Raw genomic sequence first — 18,514 nt, 5'->3', positions numbered from 1 at the left:
AGTTGTGACTCTATCCCACGTGCCAGCGAGTCGGTGCAGAGCTGCTCACCCTCTGTCCCAGGGTACTGTTTGTGTGAGGTGCTCTCTGTGAACGGCTTCGTAGCAACGTTTGACGTGTTCTGAATGCCTGGCATAGCTCTAAAATGCTTTTGTCCAGGCTTAGCACAGTTGCAAACCATGTTTGTGAGCCATATTTAACCAAGGAGCTGGTTATTGCTGTTGTCAGATGAATGGAATAGACTAGCGCAGCGGTGTCCAAACGTATCGGCTGGTGTGCCACAAATTAGCCCCGTATGCTCCCCTACTGTCACTTCAGTTCCCTTCCCTTCCCTTACCCGATCTGCACTTTTCCTGCCCTACCTAATGATGTGCTGCCTGTCCCCTCCTCAGTCTGCTGCGTGCCCCACAGAGGCTGCCTGTGCCAAGAAACACGATTGTGCAGCCTAGTGACCGGCCTCGGTGACTCTGACAACCTTCTGCTTCGAGCTAACGAACGTGCTGTTTTGCTTCAGCCATTTGAAGCTCGCATGCTTGGTACTGAAAGCCCCAAGGTCAGTGTCCCTGGAGAGCTTGTGGTGTGTTTGGTCACACTTCGCTACATTAGCGTGTTTCTAAGACACGGTCTCTATCCGAGCTAGCCAGGAAAACATGGTGTGTAACAACAGCCTTGTGAGAAATGGTTGACTCTTGTCCATTTTCTCTGCCCTGCTAATGGTTTGCAGGGTTCAGGCTGAGCTATGGACAGGTCTTGACAGGAGATCTGACTGCTGATTCTGTTGTGATCCGGGCTGCATGAATCCTTCATGCTGTCAGAAGGGTTTTGCCTGTTGCTCAAGATTGATAAGCTGTGCTTGCGTGGTTAGGTAGCACGTCTTTTTTTTTTTTTTTCCTAGTAGGAATTGGCAGAACAGAGGTATTTTGTTATACAAGCGATGGAATATGCAAAGTGTAGAGCAGTGGTTGAAAGGATGTCACAGGAGATGTGATGGGAAGGACTGGATTACTCTGGGGGTGAAGTGTGTACCACCCCCACCTCCTATCAGGACAGGTTAGTGAGGAAACGATAATGAAACTTGTCTTTTTTTTTCTTTTTCTTTTGTCTTGAATCACTGGCTTAGCACTACCTTCATATTTTTTTTATAGAAACAGAGAGGATTTGTCCTGTTTGCATGGAATAAAAATAGCTTTGTTTAATGACAGTATTTCCCTTGGGGTGCCTTCCGTTTTAAAGCTGTTGATTTGTCTTTAAATCAGACTTGCAGGCTTTTTTTTAAGGGAAGCATCTCAGTAGAAACTGTGAAGGCAGATGAGGTCTCGGAATGGACTGTCTTTTCTTGCCTTATCTTACTTTATTTCTGGCGAATCCATAGCTTCCCCAGAACTAGACTTCTCTCACGCTGCAGGCTGTTAAAATCCAGTGTGCCTTGCATACTACAGCCTGAGTATATTAAAAGGAAAGTAGTCCCTCTGTCTAGTTAAGAGAGCCTGCGCACACAGGCTGAAGTTTGTGCAGCCAATTTAGGAGACTTGATATTCGGTTTCCATGCAAATCAGTGGAATTTCTATCTCCGTCTCTTGAGACGCAGATATTTTGGGAGATGTGCTTTATGATGTATCGGAGCTCTCTGCCCTTTTTGCCCCGTCTGCTTGCCCACTTGCACTCAGAGTTTCTCCACCGGTGAAAAATGTGCTGTTCTCTGGGTGTTTGATCAGTGCAATTCTCTGACGCAGGTGAGTTCCAACTTGTGTGCTTTTCTGTGCTCTCTTGTGGCGGACGTTCTCCACCGGCATGTGACCTTGCCAGGTACATTCTGCACAGCAAAGAAACCCTCATGGGCCAGTAGGTGAGGGCTAGTGCTTTGAGGAAATACCTTTTCTGACTAAGCTGTGTCCGAGTCGTGTGTCAGTATTATTTGCTTTCTCAGCTTGCAGTGGACTTCAATATTACCCCTCTTCGAAGCCCCCCCAGGAACTAATGGGAAGGTTTTCAAAGGCCCTTGAGTATCTGCCCCTACAGTGGGATAAATTTGTGTCTTGGAGCAGTGTTTCAATGTAACATTTCTTCCTCAGCGCCAGGGGATCGGAGAGCCCAGCGTCTACCATGCGGTTGTGGTGATTTTCCTCGAGTTCTTTGCCTGGGGGTTGCTGACCACTCCTATGTTAACGGTGAGTAACTGCTTGTGGCGACTGCCTCTTGCCCGTCAGTGTGGCTCTGTACCTCCTTGCGCAGCGGCTAGGCCTTGCCTTGCAACACTGAGGTTGGGAGGGCTTTGGGTGGGTGCCACTTTGCTTTGAAACACAGGAGTCAAAGCCTGGGATGCTGTAACCTATCTGTAGAGCGTCTCGTTCTGAAGAGCACTGTATGTGTGGGAGTTGCCACATACGGTTCTTGAATGGAACCTGGCAGTTTAAAAATGCAGAGGAGTGCCGCTTGCTCGCTTCATTTGAAATGGCTTGGCTGGATTTAGGGAAGCCGAAACCTATCTCAGACTGGAAGGGTCACAACATCTTGTGTAACCCCCCCTGTTTTGGGGAGAACTTGCTGTAACAGCTAGACAATGAATGAAAATTAACACGGCCTGTGTTTTACAACTACCTAGACCCTACACCATTTGAGTTATGCCTGGGCACAGGTTTAGCACTGAGATTTACCTCCCACTAAAATCCCACTTCCATGGCGTCAGGAGGCTGCCCAGCCTTGCTGATCTAATGAGATTTTGCCAACAATTCATTTGGAAGTGACAGACTGCTCTGACTAAGACCAGCAAGAAAGGCTGCTCCACAGCAAAACAGAAAACAAAAGGATAGCTTTATCAAAAGAACTAGAAATCTCATCTCTGATAGTTGTCTCAAATGAGTGCTAAGTGACTGGAAACTTCCACGTTGGCAGCTTCAAGAGGAATTCTCAGCTTTCGGAGCTCGTTGGTAGGAATTGTTATGCCAGTTCACATTGGAGTTTAATGTACCATAGATATCTCTGAGCTGATCTCTGATATCTAGGTAACTGCCTTACAAAGCAAGGTTTGTTGTTCACACAAAGGCCCTTATGTTCATTTAATAGTGTAAAATGTAAGGCAATTACATGAGGGGCACTGAAGGAGGAAGAGGAGCAGAGAACACCAATTAGGCCAAGAAAAATAAAACTGAAGGATGGAAAAAGTTTGTACAGAACCACCATAAAGTGTCAGACAAAATATGCCCCAACCCCTCCCACAGCCCTCTCAAAGTCATAGAAGTCGGGTCAGAAGGGACCTTGTAGATCTTCAGGTCCAACCCCCTGCCTGGGCAGGAGGGAAACTGGGCACAAGTGACCCCAGCCGGGTGGGCTGGGAGCCGCTTCTTAAAGCCCCCCAGGGTAGGAGCCAGCACCACTTCCCTTGGAAGTTGGTTCCAGATCCTAGCCGCCCTAACTGTGAAGTAGTTCGTACGGCTGTCTAATCTAAACCTACTCTCTAACAACTTATGGCCGTTATTGCTTGTTATCCCGGGGGGCACTAGGGGAAACAGGGTCTCCCCCAAACCCTTCTGGTCCCCCCTAGTGAGTTTATAGATGGTCACAAGGTCCCCCCTCAGCCTTCTCTTGTGAAGGCTGAACAGGTTCAGGTCCTGTAGCCTCTCATTGTAGGGTCTGCCCTGCTGTCCCCGGATCATGCGGGTGGCCCTCCTCTGGACCCTCTCCATGTTGTCCACATCCCTCTTGAAATGGGGTGCCCAGAACTGGACACAGTACTCCAGCTGTGGCCTGACCAGTGTTGCATAGAGGGGGAGGATCACCTCCTTGGCCCTACTTGAGATGCACCTGTGGATGCACGATAGGGTCCGGTTAGCCCTGCCAACCGTGACCTCGCATTGGCGGCCCATGTTCATCTTGGAGTCAGTGATGACTCCAAGATCCCTTTCTGCCTCCATGCTCTCAAGAAGGGAGTTTCCCATCTTATAAGTGTGCTGCTGGTTACTACTGCCCAAGTGCAGCACCCTGCACTTGTCCCTATTGAAACGCATCCTATCCGTGATACTGGTGTGGAAGTAACGGGACCCCTTGTAACTGGTGATCCGTGCAGTGTTTGTGGCAGGAGCGTGGGGTGTCACTGCTGTGTGGGACCACGGACTGCAGCTGTGTCTCCTGCAGTCCTGCTGTCCTCTTGCTAACAGCAGGGTCTGGAAAAGCTGTTGCTTTGTCTCCCTAGGTGTTGCACCAGACTTTTCCTCAACACACGTTCTTGATGAATGGCTTGATCCATGGAGTCAAGGTAAGAAATGTTCCACCCATATTAAGGAATTGGTGGAATGGAAGCATATGCAGCAGGCTAGACTGGCTTGTCATCTGGGCTTCATTCCAGACAGTACAGGGTCAATCGTAAGTAGAGTTGGCATGTATTTGGTCGTTCAGCCCAATCTATGGACCCAATGTTCGGTTCAGCCCAGTATAAGGTAGCTGAGCTACCTTATTGGTAAGCTGAGCAAGAAAGTGCAGAATTGAAAGGATGTGAACACTGAATTGCATGCTTTCCCACATGGGTGGCCTCGTCCCCTCTAGCCTAGAAATCTGGTGAGGTAGCACAGGCCTCAAGGCTTTCTGAGCTGAGCTAAAAACACAGCAGACCAGTTTGAGAGCAGCCTAGTGATGTGGTCCTGGAATGTTAGAAATCATGGCTGCTGAAGTAATGCCATTTAAAAACAACCATGATTTAGAAATCCTACCTTCTCACAACAGAAAATAGGGATTGCAGAGCAGTGTAGCAACTGGAGAAGTGATTTTTTTTTTTTTTTTTAAAGTTCAGCATCAGGAGGGGAGTGCCAGGTTCCAGCAAGCAATGAAACAAACTTTCTGATTTGCTTGGTAATGTGACAGACTAGCATAGTGACTTATGCCTTGGATTTGACAGGGAGGCTGCAATAAAGAGAGCGGAAGAGAGCTATTGTGGGGAAAGCGCTTTTTCAATCCTGAAATGGAGCAGTTCAGATAATCTCTTGTATAGCCAAGGGAGTCTGTTGAGAGTCTGTAAGACCCAGGCTGGAGAACTCATAGGGGCTGAATGACCTGGGCCTCTGTTCAGAAACATCAGATTTCTGTCTAGAAAAGTCAGAACTTTCCCCAAACTTCAGCAGACACTGATGTTCTGGAGATGTGCCAGCATCTTCAGGCATCGTGGCAGTGACAACTCCCTGGTGCCCAAAAGCTCGTGGGAAGGCCACAGCTGCAAGCTGTGCACTTGCAGGGAAAGGGGAGAGAATTTCTGAGCATTGAGCAGTGCCAAGTTGATTGCTTTTCCAGTATAAAGGCTTAAGCTGCCTAATGAACTGTCATGGTTTGCCTTCTAGAAAATAGGCTGAATGGATTGCAGCCTCCTGGCATCTGTACTGGTGACATTCAACTCTTGCTTTCCTCCTGACAGCTGGAGGGTTTGGGATTTCAGTCAGTGTGAATTTGTCTGTCTTCTCCTAGGGTCTGCTGTCTTTTCTAAGTGCCCCACTGATCGGTGCCCTCTCTGATGTCTGGGGCAGGAAGTCCTTTCTTCTCCTCACTGTCTTCTTCACATGTGCACCAATCCCTCTCATGAAGATCAGTCCCTGGTGAGTCTCTTCTTTTCCTAATGGACAGTGCTCATACAGAGCTGAGTGTCAGAAGAGGGCATTGGAGATGGCAGAGTGGGAGGTGCCATCAATGGATGAGACTTGCAAAGATTCATATCATTCATAGAAAGCCCCTGGAGATGATGGAGCCTTTTCTTAATCCAGAGCTTTCTCATTACTCAGCTTCACCACTGGATTCATTACTAGTCAGAGGGAAAAGTGCCTTCTAGAGTCTTGCTCCCCTAATGAGAACTAACTCATTATTGAGCAGTAGTCCCCATCTCATGTGGTCTTTCAAGCCATAAATTGTTGCAGGGCACAAAACTGAAGCCCAGCAGCCTTAGAATAGTGTGTGTGTTGTGTGGCATCCTTTAATTCTGTCCTGGAACTATCTCTTCCAGGTGGTATTTTGCTGTCATTTCCATGTCTGGAGTCTTTGCTGTCACCTTCTCTGTGATTTTTGCCTATGTTGCTGATATCACTCAGGAGCATGAACGGAGCACGGCTTATGGTTTGGTGAGGACTTGCATTATTGGTTTCCCCGTGAAGAGGGATGTTAAAGAATTGCTGAAAAGCTAAGGCGGGGGAGGGGGGGAGGTCTTCTGGCTTTTCCATGGGTATTTTCCCCAGAATTTCTGCATCTCTCACAAAGCAGTTTGTTGTCTCTTCCATTACTGCCTCAGAAATCAACCCCGGCACTTGTTGCTGTGAAATACAAAGACCAGCTGCGTTGTCCTTTGGTCTTTTATTCCAGGCTGTGCTATAAGTAGCGCAGTGTAAGGAGCTCATTGACTTGTTTCCCTGCAGCCAGAAGTGCTGGCTTCTCTGCTCTTGTGGGTTTTACAGGATTAGTGCAAATGTCTTAAAGGCACTGGCAGAGATGCCTTTTGTTCCCCATTGCCTAGAACCATACCAAGGGGGCAAGCTATATACAGAAGCCTGTGTCCTTATGAAGTATCACTTCCAGAGTAGATGGAGGTGCTGCCCATAGGCTATACGGGGGAAGAGGTTTGGACCAGAGGAGGCAGCAATAACTTTTGTGTCATGCTTCAGGTTTCAGCCACTTTTGCCGCCAGCCTGGTCACAAGTCCAGCAATTGGTGCATATCTGTCCCGTGCCTACAGTGACACGCTGGTGGTGGTGCTGGCTTCAGGTGTTGCTTTGCTGGATATCGGTTTCATTCTGCTGGCAGTCCCAGAGTCGCTGCCCGAAGAAATGCGCCCTGTATCCTGGGGAGCCCCTATCTCTTGGGAACAGGCCGATCCATTTGCCGTAAGTACTTTCACTGCTGCTTATCTTTCTGTGCAGCTCCACTTCTATATTCACCCAAGTCCCCTCTTCTGAGAGGCGGACGAGGATGAAAGTATGTTTTATGAGATGAGGGATGTGAAGTCAGCCCCTCTCAGGGGAGCAGTGCCTGGATGTTGATGACTGGCAGCTTTCCAGAGCTGGCTTCTGAGTTTATACAGCAACAGTGTCTTAAAAACAGCTCCAATCTGCCTGAAGCAAGTTTCTCGTGGTAGAAACATGTTGTTGTGTGAATTCAAGGCCTGTTGCTTCATGATTGCACTGTCTTACACAAGAGACATATCAGGTTAGTGCTGCTCTTTCCATGGGGGAGACCTGCTTAGGTCCCAGAAGAGGTGTGGAGCCTGGCTCAGTTGCATCTCAAGGGAGCATTTTATTTGCTAACACTTCTGATGGCACTGACTGAGGTGTCAGAGGGTAACGAGTCTCCTACTTCAAGGTGGGAGCTGCCTATCTGCGATGGTCCCGGCCTTTCTCACCCACCTCATCCACGTGCAATATTCTGCAGCCATCCGGCCCATTATGGCAGTCTTCACGCCTTCCTCTGAACCATCAGGTGTCGTCTGCTGCCTTGTAATTAACAGACACTATAGAGAGGTGCTAGGATCTGGCAAGCTGTGTTTCTCTGAGCTTGGCAGCCACTGTATTTTCTTTAAGAAAAAGCAGTTCTACCAAGCATGGGTGAAGTGAGGGGCCATGAAGGGCACTTAATTAAGAGTGACTTAGGAACGATTTCTCAGTATTCACCTGGGATAGAGAAGGCACCGTTGTATGCAGTCGGGGAGGGGTTAGCTTCACTGATCTTCGTAGCATCAAGATGGAATCGCTGCTCTGTTTATGTTCTGAGGAGAGCCAGAGTTGCAGACATCCAGCTGGATTCTCTTGATGGTTTGTTAACTGAATAAAGCTCCCACACTTGCAGGGTGTGAGGGGTGTGAAGCGGGAGCTGTTTGCTGGGCTGACTGACACACAGACGTATCTAATATCCTGAAATCCTGTTTCGGAATGAGCTCCGCAGGGTGCTCCACATAACAAATAATGAATGCCGTCTGCTTTTTCCTTGCTGGAGATGCATTTGGGCTCGGATCAGAGAGGGCTAATATGCTGTTTGCTTTGTCCCTTTCACTAGTCACTCCGCAAAGTGGGCCAAGACTCCACGGTGCTTCTCATATGCATCACCGTTTTCCTCTCCTACCTTCCTGAAGCCGGCCAGTACTCCAGCTTCTTCCTGTACCTGCGACAGGTCAGTCATCGGGGTTAGGCTATTGAAACGTACAGGGCCTGAAGGCTGAGCCTCAGTTTATAATCTCGTGCATGTCCGTATTTCCTTACTGTCTGCGGTCTCTGGGGCAGCTTCTTCCCCACAACCTCCAGTTTATTGGAGGGACTTTCACCTTGACTGCACACCAGCAGTTCTGGTTTGAGGAGATGCTATGTGGCAGTAACACCAACAGCGGTGCAAGAGAGAGAACCAGTGACCTTCTCCCTCTCCTAGAAACCTAACATTTACATGGGTCCTGCATTATCTGTGCAACCCTTCCCTGGATGGCCACTAGCTGCCCTCTCTGTCCTGTTACCTTCAGGCATTTTAGGGTGTTCCATTTACTTAGTTATCTGTAGTCAATAGGAACATCTTCCATTTTATTGTTGTAATGGTCACTTCGCCACAAGTTTGCAGACGGTGTGGTTGTTTGATGTCCACTTTATGTGATATGTAGTCAATAAGCACTAACACTGGCTTGTATATGCAAAGTCCTATGCCTGGAATAGCGTTCCTTTCTGATGCCTTTGCAGGTCATTGGATTTTCCTCCGAGACTGTAGCAGCCTTCATCGGGGTAGTGGGAATCCTCTCTATATTGGCTCAGGTGAGAACCAGTATTCTGCAGTCTTTGGGAAACTACGCTCACAAACATCCTGGTTATGAAATGAATCCCAGTGGCCGCACACGCACGCAGCGTTAGTCATGTGCGCAGATCCATAATGTATTTCTATCTTCTGTGATGGATGAGGTAGAAAGTACTGGTTGTTTGAGCTCATCACTAAAGAGCTGTCGTTCGTTCAGCTTTGCCCTTGAGTAGCTGTAGAGTGCTCTGGAAGACTCTGTAACCTCTCTGGCAACTCAGGAGCATCCATTTTATTCATATAATACTAACTGGAGTGGCAGTCTTGCCTTTCAAGCCTTCAGTTGAGATAGAAGGACCAAGCAGGGTAGCAGTAGTGCCCTCTCTGAAGGGGGATGAACTTTCAAGTGATACAAGGCTTGTAACTGAAAGTAATGGAGTGAATTAAAGAGAAGCTTCTCAGCAGTCAGATGTATTGCCTTTAAAAACACTTGCCAGAGGAAGAAGTGAAAACCTTGCTTCTGAGAACACTTACATTTTAGGTTAGACTTGGAAAAAGAGAGTAGCCTATAGAGAACACCTACACTTGCTGGGGGCACAGGGACTGCATTAGATGGGCCTCTGCAGGTGTCTCCATCTAATGATGATAATCCCTTCATCGTATGAAACCTAGCCAGGAGTGAAGGAGGAGTTTTTCTGCCAGGCACACCTCTTAGCCTTATGATCCCTTATACAAGCACACCTTGTAGGCTGCAGAACAACCCAAGGGCCTGACAGCACAGCCTGCAGTGCACAGTCTCTTTGCTTTCTATCCCATTCACTTCCAAGTATGTTAAACCAAGGAAGATGATAGCATTTCATTTTCTCTCTTCAGACAGTTGTGTTGGGGATTCTCATGCGGTCAATAGGAAACAAGAATACCATCCTCTTGGGATTAGGCTTCCAGATCCTGCAGCTTGCCTGGTACGGCTTTGGATCGCAGCCTTGGTAAGAGTTGATCGACACTGTCTGACAAACTGCATGTTGCTATGCTTCTGGTCCGTCCCCTCCCAAGGCAGTTCTGTGCCCTGTGCAGTTCTGTGAGGTGCTCTCCCTTTAGCCGCCAGGGGGAGATGCACGCCTGCTCCTTTTGCCTTGGCTCGTATTGTTCTGTGTATGGGGGCCCTCCTCCGCTCCAGTTGATCTTTTGACCGTTCTTCCCTCTAGGATGATGTGGGCTGCAGGAGCGGTGGCTGCAATGTCCAGTATCACGTTTCCAGCCATTAGTGCCATGGTGTCCAGAAACGCAGACCCTGACCAGCAGGGTGAGTGGCCCGTTGTGCTTGTCTAAGGGTTTGGACCACCTGTCCCACGCCTGTCCAAACAAACCTCCCAATTCTACACCTTGTGTGGGGTGGAAATGCTATTGCCACTCCAAGTGGTATAAATCTATCTTTAACCCTTTAAACTGTGGTGATTGTCTTGCCATGCCCTGTCACGGCTGTGTGGCTTCAAGGCCTCATGACAGCCATCATCCATGTTAATCCTTTAGCATGTGGAATGCAGGTCCTCTAAAGAGGCACTTGTACAACCAAGAGAACGCAGGACTTGACAGACTGACAGTATGAGCTAATACAGTTATCCTGCCTGTATCCTGCTTGTAGCAATATCTGCTGGTTGAGGAAGGCAGTCGTAGCAAAACTTTCATAAACCGCATGAGCAATCATTTGAGGTCAGAGGGGAAGGATCTTCTGGATCATTTCCCTATCTCAAGCTTGCCCCTTGAATCCTGAAGTCTGACACCCTTAAATGTCTTGCGTGTCTTTGTACAGTTTAGCAGTGTTCGTCACATTCTGGAAAGCAGCAAGTTTCCTATTGATGAGTTTGTAGACGGCTGTAGCCAAGTAGGAGCTTGGATGTGTCTTGAGACACGTGTTGGCTTATACGTGTTTTACCAGTCTTCCAAGTGTTAGGGAACCTCTTATGTGCATGGTGAAGCCCTTCAGAAAGGTGGAGGCTGATGTCTTCCCTGTCCCCACCTTGTTTTCCCAGGCGTGGTCCAGGGGATGATTACCGGAATTCGGGGCCTTTGTAACGGGCTGGGGCCGGCGCTCTATGGCTTTGTCTTCTACCTGTTCCACGTGGAGCTGAACGAAATGGCTGAGGTGGAGACCTTGGGAAAAGCCACGAAGCCTAACATGGCCAACCCCACCGATGAGGTACCTGCCCAGCGTCACCCCGGGTTTTGCATCTCTTCTCCACACCGCTCAACATTAATCATTCCTCTCTGCTTTGCCTTACAGAGTAGCATCATCCCAGGGCCCCCTTTCCTCTTTGGAGCCTGCTCTGTCCTGCTGTCGCTCCTAGTGGCCTTGTTCATCCCAGAACACAACCTCGCGTTGAGATCAGGCAGCCACAAGAAACACAGCAACGGGGCTCAGACCCACACCCACAGCCCGCAGGCTGGAGGATCGGATGGCAAGGAGCCTCTCCTAGAGGACAGTAGCGTATGAGGGTGGGAGGGAAGAACTTGATTCACTCACATTTCAACTCCAAACCCAGGGTGGACTGTACCAGTTGGAGAGTGGAGGGGAAGGAGGTAACGGACTGTGCACCACTAGCAGCGACTGAAAGGGGAGACTGGCGTCCCTCCCAAGCCAGATGCATCCAGCTGGTGCAAAAAAAAAAAAAAAAAAAGGACTTGTACCATCTGGTGCTGATGAAGGAGGGAGAAGTTGGACTGCGCCTGCGAAGGGATAGTTCTTCAAACGCCAGCCTATGTGAATAGTGAACTTCATGGTGTAACCTGCCAAATATTCAACTTGCCAGTGGAATAAGTGAGGAGCTAGAATTCTACCCTGCTCTTTAATATAAACTAAATGATCCAACCGCCAGAGTAAAACCAATGCCTCTGTTACGTGCCCCATTCCCTTTTATATAATCAGAAGTAGCCACTGGCCCCATCACAGCTTGATCAGCTAAACCACTTCGGGCTCAGGATGGGAGGAGGGTAGGAAGCCTAATCCAATGCTGTACACTCGCCTCATGCTGAGGATACAGAGTGGTCTAATACACTAAATAGAGAGCAGTGTGTGCGTGTGTGTCGAATAGGCCACGCAGCCTCCGGTCAAGGTAGATCTGATGAATTTGCCCATTCCAGCCTATGAGAAACAGACCGAAAAAGGAATATTTTAGTAATGTCCTGAAGGAAGGGACAAAAGATGGAAATAGTTGCTGGTGACGCTGCCTGTAGGTCAAATAGGACAGGCTGAGAGGTGAAAGGGCAGTTGCGTGAGTTAAAAGGAGATAGATGGTCAAGCATTAGCTTGTTTTGTTACAGCTGGACTTTGCACAATAGAGGCTTCTTGCGTGTGGTACCCTCTTCTCGAGGGGGATTGAGGCAGTTCAAAAGGAAAAAAACCCCCCCACCTCACGTGGAACTGGCAATTTAGAAAATGTTTCCCTCAAGGAAGTGAGAGCCATGACCAAATCCTTGTTAAGCACTTTTATTAAAGCAGTTGATTTAATAAAATCAAACTGCTGCCATTACAACTGATGATGGCTCTCCATAAGGTACTGGTCAGATGAGGTGCAGCAATTCTGATCAGCATTATATCATGGGTCAACCTGAAGGGTCCCAGCATGAATCTCGCAGTAGGTTGGGAACGCAGTAGTTTGAAATCCGGTGGCATTTCTAGACTTTTAGCAGAGAGTGCCACTTGGTGAGGCATGACAGCTGAGCTCGGGTCATGCAGCAGCAGAATGAAGCAAAGGTACAGGAACGCGTGCGCACGCAATAAGGAACCTGTGTTTCGCATGCGAGGAATGCTTGCTATTTCCCAGTGTATAGAGGGGCATTACAGAGGGCAGGAATCGATTCTCATCGGTCAGTGAGGTCAAAATCAAAATGAAAGAGAAGGCATAGGGTAAAGATTAGGGTAAAGGTTAAATCCAAGGACATTTAAACAGGAAACTCGTTGTTAAAGGAGCTGTGGATTCATTCATTCATAAGAATCCTTCAAACTACAACAGGTCTGATGCTGTAGAGCTCTCTGGAAAGGAGAGAAGTCCGCCATCCAGTCATTCTGGTTGGGGTCAGTCGGCTCTTAGCACGGGTTTGTAGTAAGCATTGAATGGAAAGAAAGGTCAAGAGCAATGGATGCTACAGGTAGGGCATACCAGTTAGCCTCTGGGGTCACTGGGAGCAGAGACAGGAAGTCGGGGCTGAGTCGAGTAGGGAGGCACAGCATGGGTCAGCTCTGGGTGCTGATGCAACGTCCATGCGTCAGGACTCGAAACACCCACTTATTTTGGTGAGTTTAGAGCTAGGGAAAGGTGCCAGTGGTTTGCCTTGGAGATTGAAATCCTCTTGCCACACTGTGGGCCCAAGGATGGGGACCTGTGCTGCATGCTCCCCCTCTGCCCTGCCAATATACCTCAACCCCATCCTGGAGGGAGTGCTGCTAGGGATGTTTTGGGGGGTGGGGGAGGGTTTGTTTTCTGGGGGTTATTTGTGGGGACCAGTTATTGTCAAGTTCTTGTCATGTCAGCAGCTGTTTTCTAGAAGACGGACTGAGGTCCACAAAGTGAGTCTTATAGGTCATGTCAAAGCGCTCTGCTAGTAACAGCTTTGAGTCGCTGTGTAGCTAGATTGGGCTTGAACTAGTGACTTGGTATCCATTTACCTATGCCCCCGAGCCAGCCAGTTGTTTGTCCAGATCTGTACACATAGCCCACGTGCCCGAGCGCAGGCCAGCTGCCTCCAGTGGTGGAAGGGTTTGCCCACATGGCTGCACTGTGGGACAGGATACAAAAGTGGTGGAGAACTCCACTTGAGGCTGGCAAACAGAGTCAGGAAGAGCTTGCTGGATAGTACGGCATACCCATTCGTAGAGGAAATCAAAGCGCTTAAAGCCGTTTCTTATCCAGAAATCCTTACTCGGTAGATCCAGGGTAAGTGCAGTTGCGAAGAAGCCATTTTGCGAGCACGACAAAGCGAGGCTGCCCACCCCGATTGTCCATTTTGTATTACAGTTGGGACAGCTGTTTTCCCTCCCTTCGTCCACGCACACAAATTAAACCTTGCCTCGTGGACATTGAGGTTCTCAGAGGTGCCAGGTAAAGTAACCAAATCGCCACAGAATGAACAGACCTAATTTTTTTTATTTTATTTTTTTTTAAACCTGTCCCTTTATTTAATTCCCTTACCTTAAATGTGGCATTTCCTAATCCCGTTTCCCTTCACCGTTGCCGCTGATTGTGGCTTTTTCTTATTCCTTCGCTCCACGTGGACGGTGAAAGGCGTCTCGCTCAGTTGTTTCACTGATTGTTCCTCTTAACACAATGAGATGTTTGAGTTTCCAGGGTTTCTCAAACTCCTGCAATAGTGTGCTTTGAGGCTAACTCAAAAACCCAACGCTTCTTCTTAATTTTTGTAGCATGACTTGGATCCATCCGTTTTGGGCCCAAAAGACAGTATCCCCATAGGTAAAACAAGCTACCGGCTTGAGGTGCTCTCCTTTACGAACGAGTTCTGCACAGAAACGAATTTCTGTGGCTCGGTCTGGACTCGGAGGTCTTTACAGCATAACTTCTATGGTCAAGGATCTGATTTCTTTTTTTTTTTTTAAGTAAATAGTTATGCTTTAAAAGTCCTAGTGTGGATGTAGTTAAACTGGTGTAAGACAGGTGACGTTGGTACAGTTATACCCTTTAACGAGAGGGTGGAAACTATCAATGGAAAGAATCTTTTTACCACTAAAACGGCATCCATGCTTTGGAGGTTGTATTGCTCCAACTGTACCGGTTGGGTTCAAATGGTACAATGTCTAGCGCAGATCTGGCCTCGGTGACAATGCTGCTGAACGGCTTTGGAAACTTGAATGCAATGTAGCGGCAGGGATATTTGCATCCCCTGGGAGATCCCACTGACCCTCGAGTAGTGAAGCAGACAGGAAATTGTTTCCAAGTCTTTGAAATTGGATCTACCTTTGCACTCACCTGGGGAGGCTGCCCCAACCTCGTCCCCTGACTCCTTCCGCCTTCATGGGTAGGGATACGACCCGCCGTTTTGTCTCAACAGAACGCGAAGGATTTGGGGCCAAGCTGTAGAGGAGCCAAAATTACTGGACCTGAATGAAGAATGCCCTTATTCTGAAAGGCCGGTAATTTCCTGTATCACTTCTCGTGGAGACTAGAATCTGTACAGAACATTTAGACTACTTTTGCCAATTTTTTTGTTACTTTCTATGGAAAAGCTAACTATTTTTAAAATAGCCTTTTTTTTAACCCCCCCCACCCTTGACCTGCAGTGTGATACCCAGCGCTGGCTGGCTGTCCCGTACTGACATCTCCAATAGATCAACGCCGTCGTATCGCAGGTGGGCAAGCAGTGGCAAACTCCACCGTGGCTGGAGCATTTTCATTCTGGTGCCCCCTGTGATATGAGGCAAAGATCACTTATTTGGCCTTCTACAGTTCCAGTGTTCATTGCAGGCAGTTCAAGTGAGTTTAAAAACTGATATTGTTGGATTTAAAAAAAAAAAAAAAGTCTGTTCTCACTTGCCTTTTAGTTTTGCAGAAGGATAAATTTTCATTTAACCGTTCTTGGGTTTGTTCTGTTCTCTGCACCGCTAGCGTTCCTGGTGACAGTTGGAAGGTCTTGTATAGGGGAAGGTCCACGTATCCTGATGAAGAATTCTTAAATTAACCAAGTTTACTATTGCTCTTGTTCTTTTGTGTTTCTTTTTCTTTTCTTTTCTGTTCGGCTAATGACGAAATGTATTTAGTTTCTTTTAGATTGTGTTTAGAACTGGCTAATCTCTCCCATTCGTGGGATATTTATTAAACTGCTACTTTCCTGTTGCAGTGAAGTTCTCTGTTATCGCGTTGACGCGCTGTTTGGGAGATGCCTTTTTTTCTTTAAAAAAACTCAAACCTGGGGCCTGTGATGCTCGAAGTGACTTTTTGCAGGTGCTCTTTGCTCCATTTTTGACCCTTGGGTGAGGTGTGGTTGAGAAACACATGACGATTCCTGGAGTTGTCCCCTCCTCTACTGAAGGAGAGAGCTATATCCAAACTTGTGCCCTTTTAATGATGCCAGCTTCCTAAGAAAAAGTCTAAATTATTTTGACATAAGTATTAGTGCAATGACTCTTGATCCAAAAAAGGGCCTAAATTTGATTTTTTGAAAAGCTAGTAACAAACTTTGGTCCCGAAACAAGTTTCCAGGTAGCAGCGAGTAGGAATAACTATAGCACCTGTGAATTCACTCCTGCTGTTCACTGGGTTGCTTTAGTCAGAGATGATCCTTTCTTGAGCAGGAGGCTGGACTAGATGACTCCTCCCAGTCCTATTTTCCTGTGATCCTATTACTTCGGGGCTGGTTTTCAGACTTGCCCTGAACCCACTGCCCTTTAGAACTCCTTGCCCCTCAGTGTCTTTACACCAGTGGTTTTCGACCTCTGGGGATCCTCCAGGGATCCTCAGACTGTCTAAAGGGTCCATGAAAGATGACTATGACCAATCAAGAGCATGTGACTACTCAAGCTTGCAATCCAAAGGGGTCCCCACCTTCACTCGACATTTCCAAAGGGATCCGCAAATGAAAGAAGGTTGAAAAACCGCTGCTCTACGCCTTTCTTGCGTATCTGGGGAGCGCGCGGGGACTTGGAGAAGTTGAAAAGTGCTTGTCAGATCCTTGAACGGCAGGTGCTATATTAGAAATACTTCTGGGTGTCAAATAATCTGTTCACACCACGAAGCTCAAAATAACCACCCATTCAAGGTGTTATGGCAGGCATCCAGCTGCTGTTTGAAGTGTGGGGGATACAGCAGGGCAATCGCCGTCAAATGTCTTCTGATTTGTGGTTTGCCTCAGTTTTAGGTTAAACAAGGATACTTCGGGACTCGGGCTAGCAGCAAAATCGAATCTGTGCATTAGCAGCAGTCATTCTGGCATCTGTACCAGCCGGGATACACCCAACGCAGCCGGTTTGGTTTTGTTTATATGACTGGACATGGAGGCACAAAGTTATCAGCTTCTCTGCTTTTTATTCTATTGTATTCATTTCCCGGTCAGGCTTAATTTAGATCTTATCTTATCGCTTTTTCAAGTCTTTCCAAACATTTGCTCCTGCTAACATACACAATGGTCATTGTTAGAAATCAGATAGAAAGGCTCTTGGATGGACTCTCCAGTCTGTGCCTGGAATCCCCTTTATCTGGGGGAAAAAAATGGCCCGTCTCTTGCAAAAGATGCTGTTTTTGGGGTGGTTTTCCCACTATTTCCGTTTTTTTCTTGTAATGTGATGTGTCCCTTCTCTGGAATGAGTGGAGGTATTTGAGCTACTGGGCTGGTTGGAAGGGAGGGTGTAATATCTTCCACAAAAAAAATAATTAAAAAATGGCACGGAAGAGGTCAGATTGGGGGTTTTCAAAGGAACTAAAGGGTTTTACTCCGCTAAATCCCTTAAACTCTCTGTGAACATTTGGCATTTCAGTTCCTTGGGGAAATTCCAGCGTCACGTGAAGGGCCTCTGCCCTCCGCAACCACTGGCTGTGGAAATGGCTCGCAGGCACCCCTGTGGAGCAGGCTGCTTTTCCCTTGGCTCGGTGTCTTTTCAGAGTGGCTTGGTGATGGGCTGACGTGCTGCCCTGCGGCACCCTCGCTTGCTCTGCGCTCCCGCACGTTTCTATCCGGGACTGGCTCGTCTCTGCCCCTCTCATTCAGAGTTAGAGCTCTGCCTTGAGGAGTCATTACTGGACTTGTTCTTACCCAGACATGCTGCAAAACAGCGCTCGGCACGCGTTGCTCCATAACCCATGAAGGTAGGGATCTAATTCAGTCGTTAGTCGATGTTTTGGCGGAGGTGACCTGGTGGCAGGGATTAGGGACTGATTCAGCCTCTCCTTTGGCTGACTGAAGTGCTGCAGGGATGGATGCTGGAGATGGGGAAAGCTGAAAGGGCAAAGCTTAGGGCCAAATCCTAACCACTTAAGCCTGGGAAGGATGCACTTTTATTTCCCATCCTTCCACCTCCAAAGCAACTTCAGGAAGAACTGCTTTACTGCCCGAGCCCCCAAGGTTTGGAATAGACTGCCGCCGGAGGTGGTTCAAGCGCCTACCTTGGACACCTTCAAGAGACATCTGGATATTTATCTTGCTGGGATCCCATGACCCCAGCTGATTTCCTGCCCCTGGGGCAGGGGGCTGGACTCGATGATCTTCCGAGGTCCCTTCCAGCCCTAATGTCTATGAATCTAGGTGGCTCTGCATTCGGGGCAGCATTTTGCTCAACCACAATGGTTGACTTTCACACTCCTCCACTTCAGCTTCCTCATCTCTCTTCCTCCCCAGGATTCACGTAGACCACATCTTCCAAACCTTGCCACCTCTGCTGTCCCTCAGCCACGTAGAATTAAACCAGATTCTGGACAGTCACCTCGCTGGGGTCACTTAAGCCCAGTTGTATTTCTGCCCGGAGAAGGGGGTGGGGGGGCTGGACCTGATGATCTGCAAGGTCCCTTCCAGCCCCTAACAATCTGAATCAAATAGCCCTCCAACTGCATTGTGCTTATCCCTAAACTGTAGCATCCCAACCCACCTGGAAACCGCTGACGGCAGAATAGCGAGGGCAGCCGGTGAGCTGTGTGCTATGTGGAAAGGACCAGGTTGTGTCATGGCAGGATTGGGCACGCTCTACCCTAGCAGAGATGCAGAGGGCTCGGAGCCTGAGTCCATTGCGAGAAACTTCAACATCGAGTGGCACCAAAGTAGGATCAGACTGAAATCCCAAGTCCCTCTCCCCTG

The 18,514-nt window shown here is 48.2% G+C and overlaps 1 protein-coding gene across 5 annotated transcripts; it reads left to right on the top strand.

The window, feature by feature from the left end:
- The first annotated feature begins 377 nt into the window (after positions 1-377).
- Positions 378-15,567, top strand: LOC102383674 (hippocampus abundant transcript 1 protein-like). Of its 5 annotated transcripts, XR_003092555.1 has the most exons (14): positions 378-551; positions 2,071-2,166; positions 4,188-4,250; positions 5,447-5,574; positions 5,976-6,090; positions 6,628-6,846; positions 8,012-8,125; positions 8,677-8,748; positions 9,599-9,711; positions 9,931-10,028; positions 10,756-10,922; positions 11,007-11,540; positions 13,738-13,821; positions 14,786-15,567. XR_003092555.1 is itself a non-coding variant. In XM_025196436.1 (13 exons), the coding sequence occupies exons 3-13, from the start codon at positions 2,158-2,160 to the stop codon at positions 11,214-11,216; spliced, it is 1,308 nt and encodes a 435-aa protein (XP_025052221.1). In that variant the 5' UTR covers positions 379-551; positions 897-1,048; positions 2,071-2,157; the 3' UTR covers positions 11,217-15,567. The 5 variants fall into 5 exon arrangements, 2 of the variants coding, with proteins under 2 accessions (XP_006017524.1, XP_025052221.1); XR_003092556.1 differs by lacking the exon at positions 13,738-13,821; XR_003092554.1 differs by having other exon boundaries at positions 13,738-15,567.
- Positions 15,568-18,514: the final 2,947 nt, after the last annotated feature.

This window comes from Alligator sinensis, unplaced genomic scaffold (genome assembly GCF_000455745.1).
Source record: "Alligator sinensis unplaced genomic scaffold, ASM45574v1 scaffold1295_1, whole genome shotgun sequence".
NCBI lineage: Eukaryota > Metazoa > Chordata > Crocodylia > Alligatoridae > Alligator > Alligator sinensis.
Note: the sequence above shows the minus strand (reverse complement) of the source record. Positions and strands in the feature narration are given on the sequence as shown.

What these genes read in the sequence shown, in the direction of transcription:
- LOC102383674 (XM_006017462.3), top strand. Translation starts at nt 528, where the DNA reads ATGCTTGGTACTGAAAGCCCCAAG. An exon ending in GGAGCACGGCTTATGGTTTG is followed by an intron (nt 6,091 to 6,627) that starts GTGAGGACTTGC and finishes GTCATGCTTCAG; the next exon opens with GTTTCAGCCACTTTTGCCGC. An exon ending in TCCTCTCTATATTGGCTCAG is followed by an intron (nt 8,749 to 9,598) that starts GTGAGAACCAGT and finishes TTCTCTCTTCAG; the next exon opens with ACAGTTGTGTTGGGGATTCT.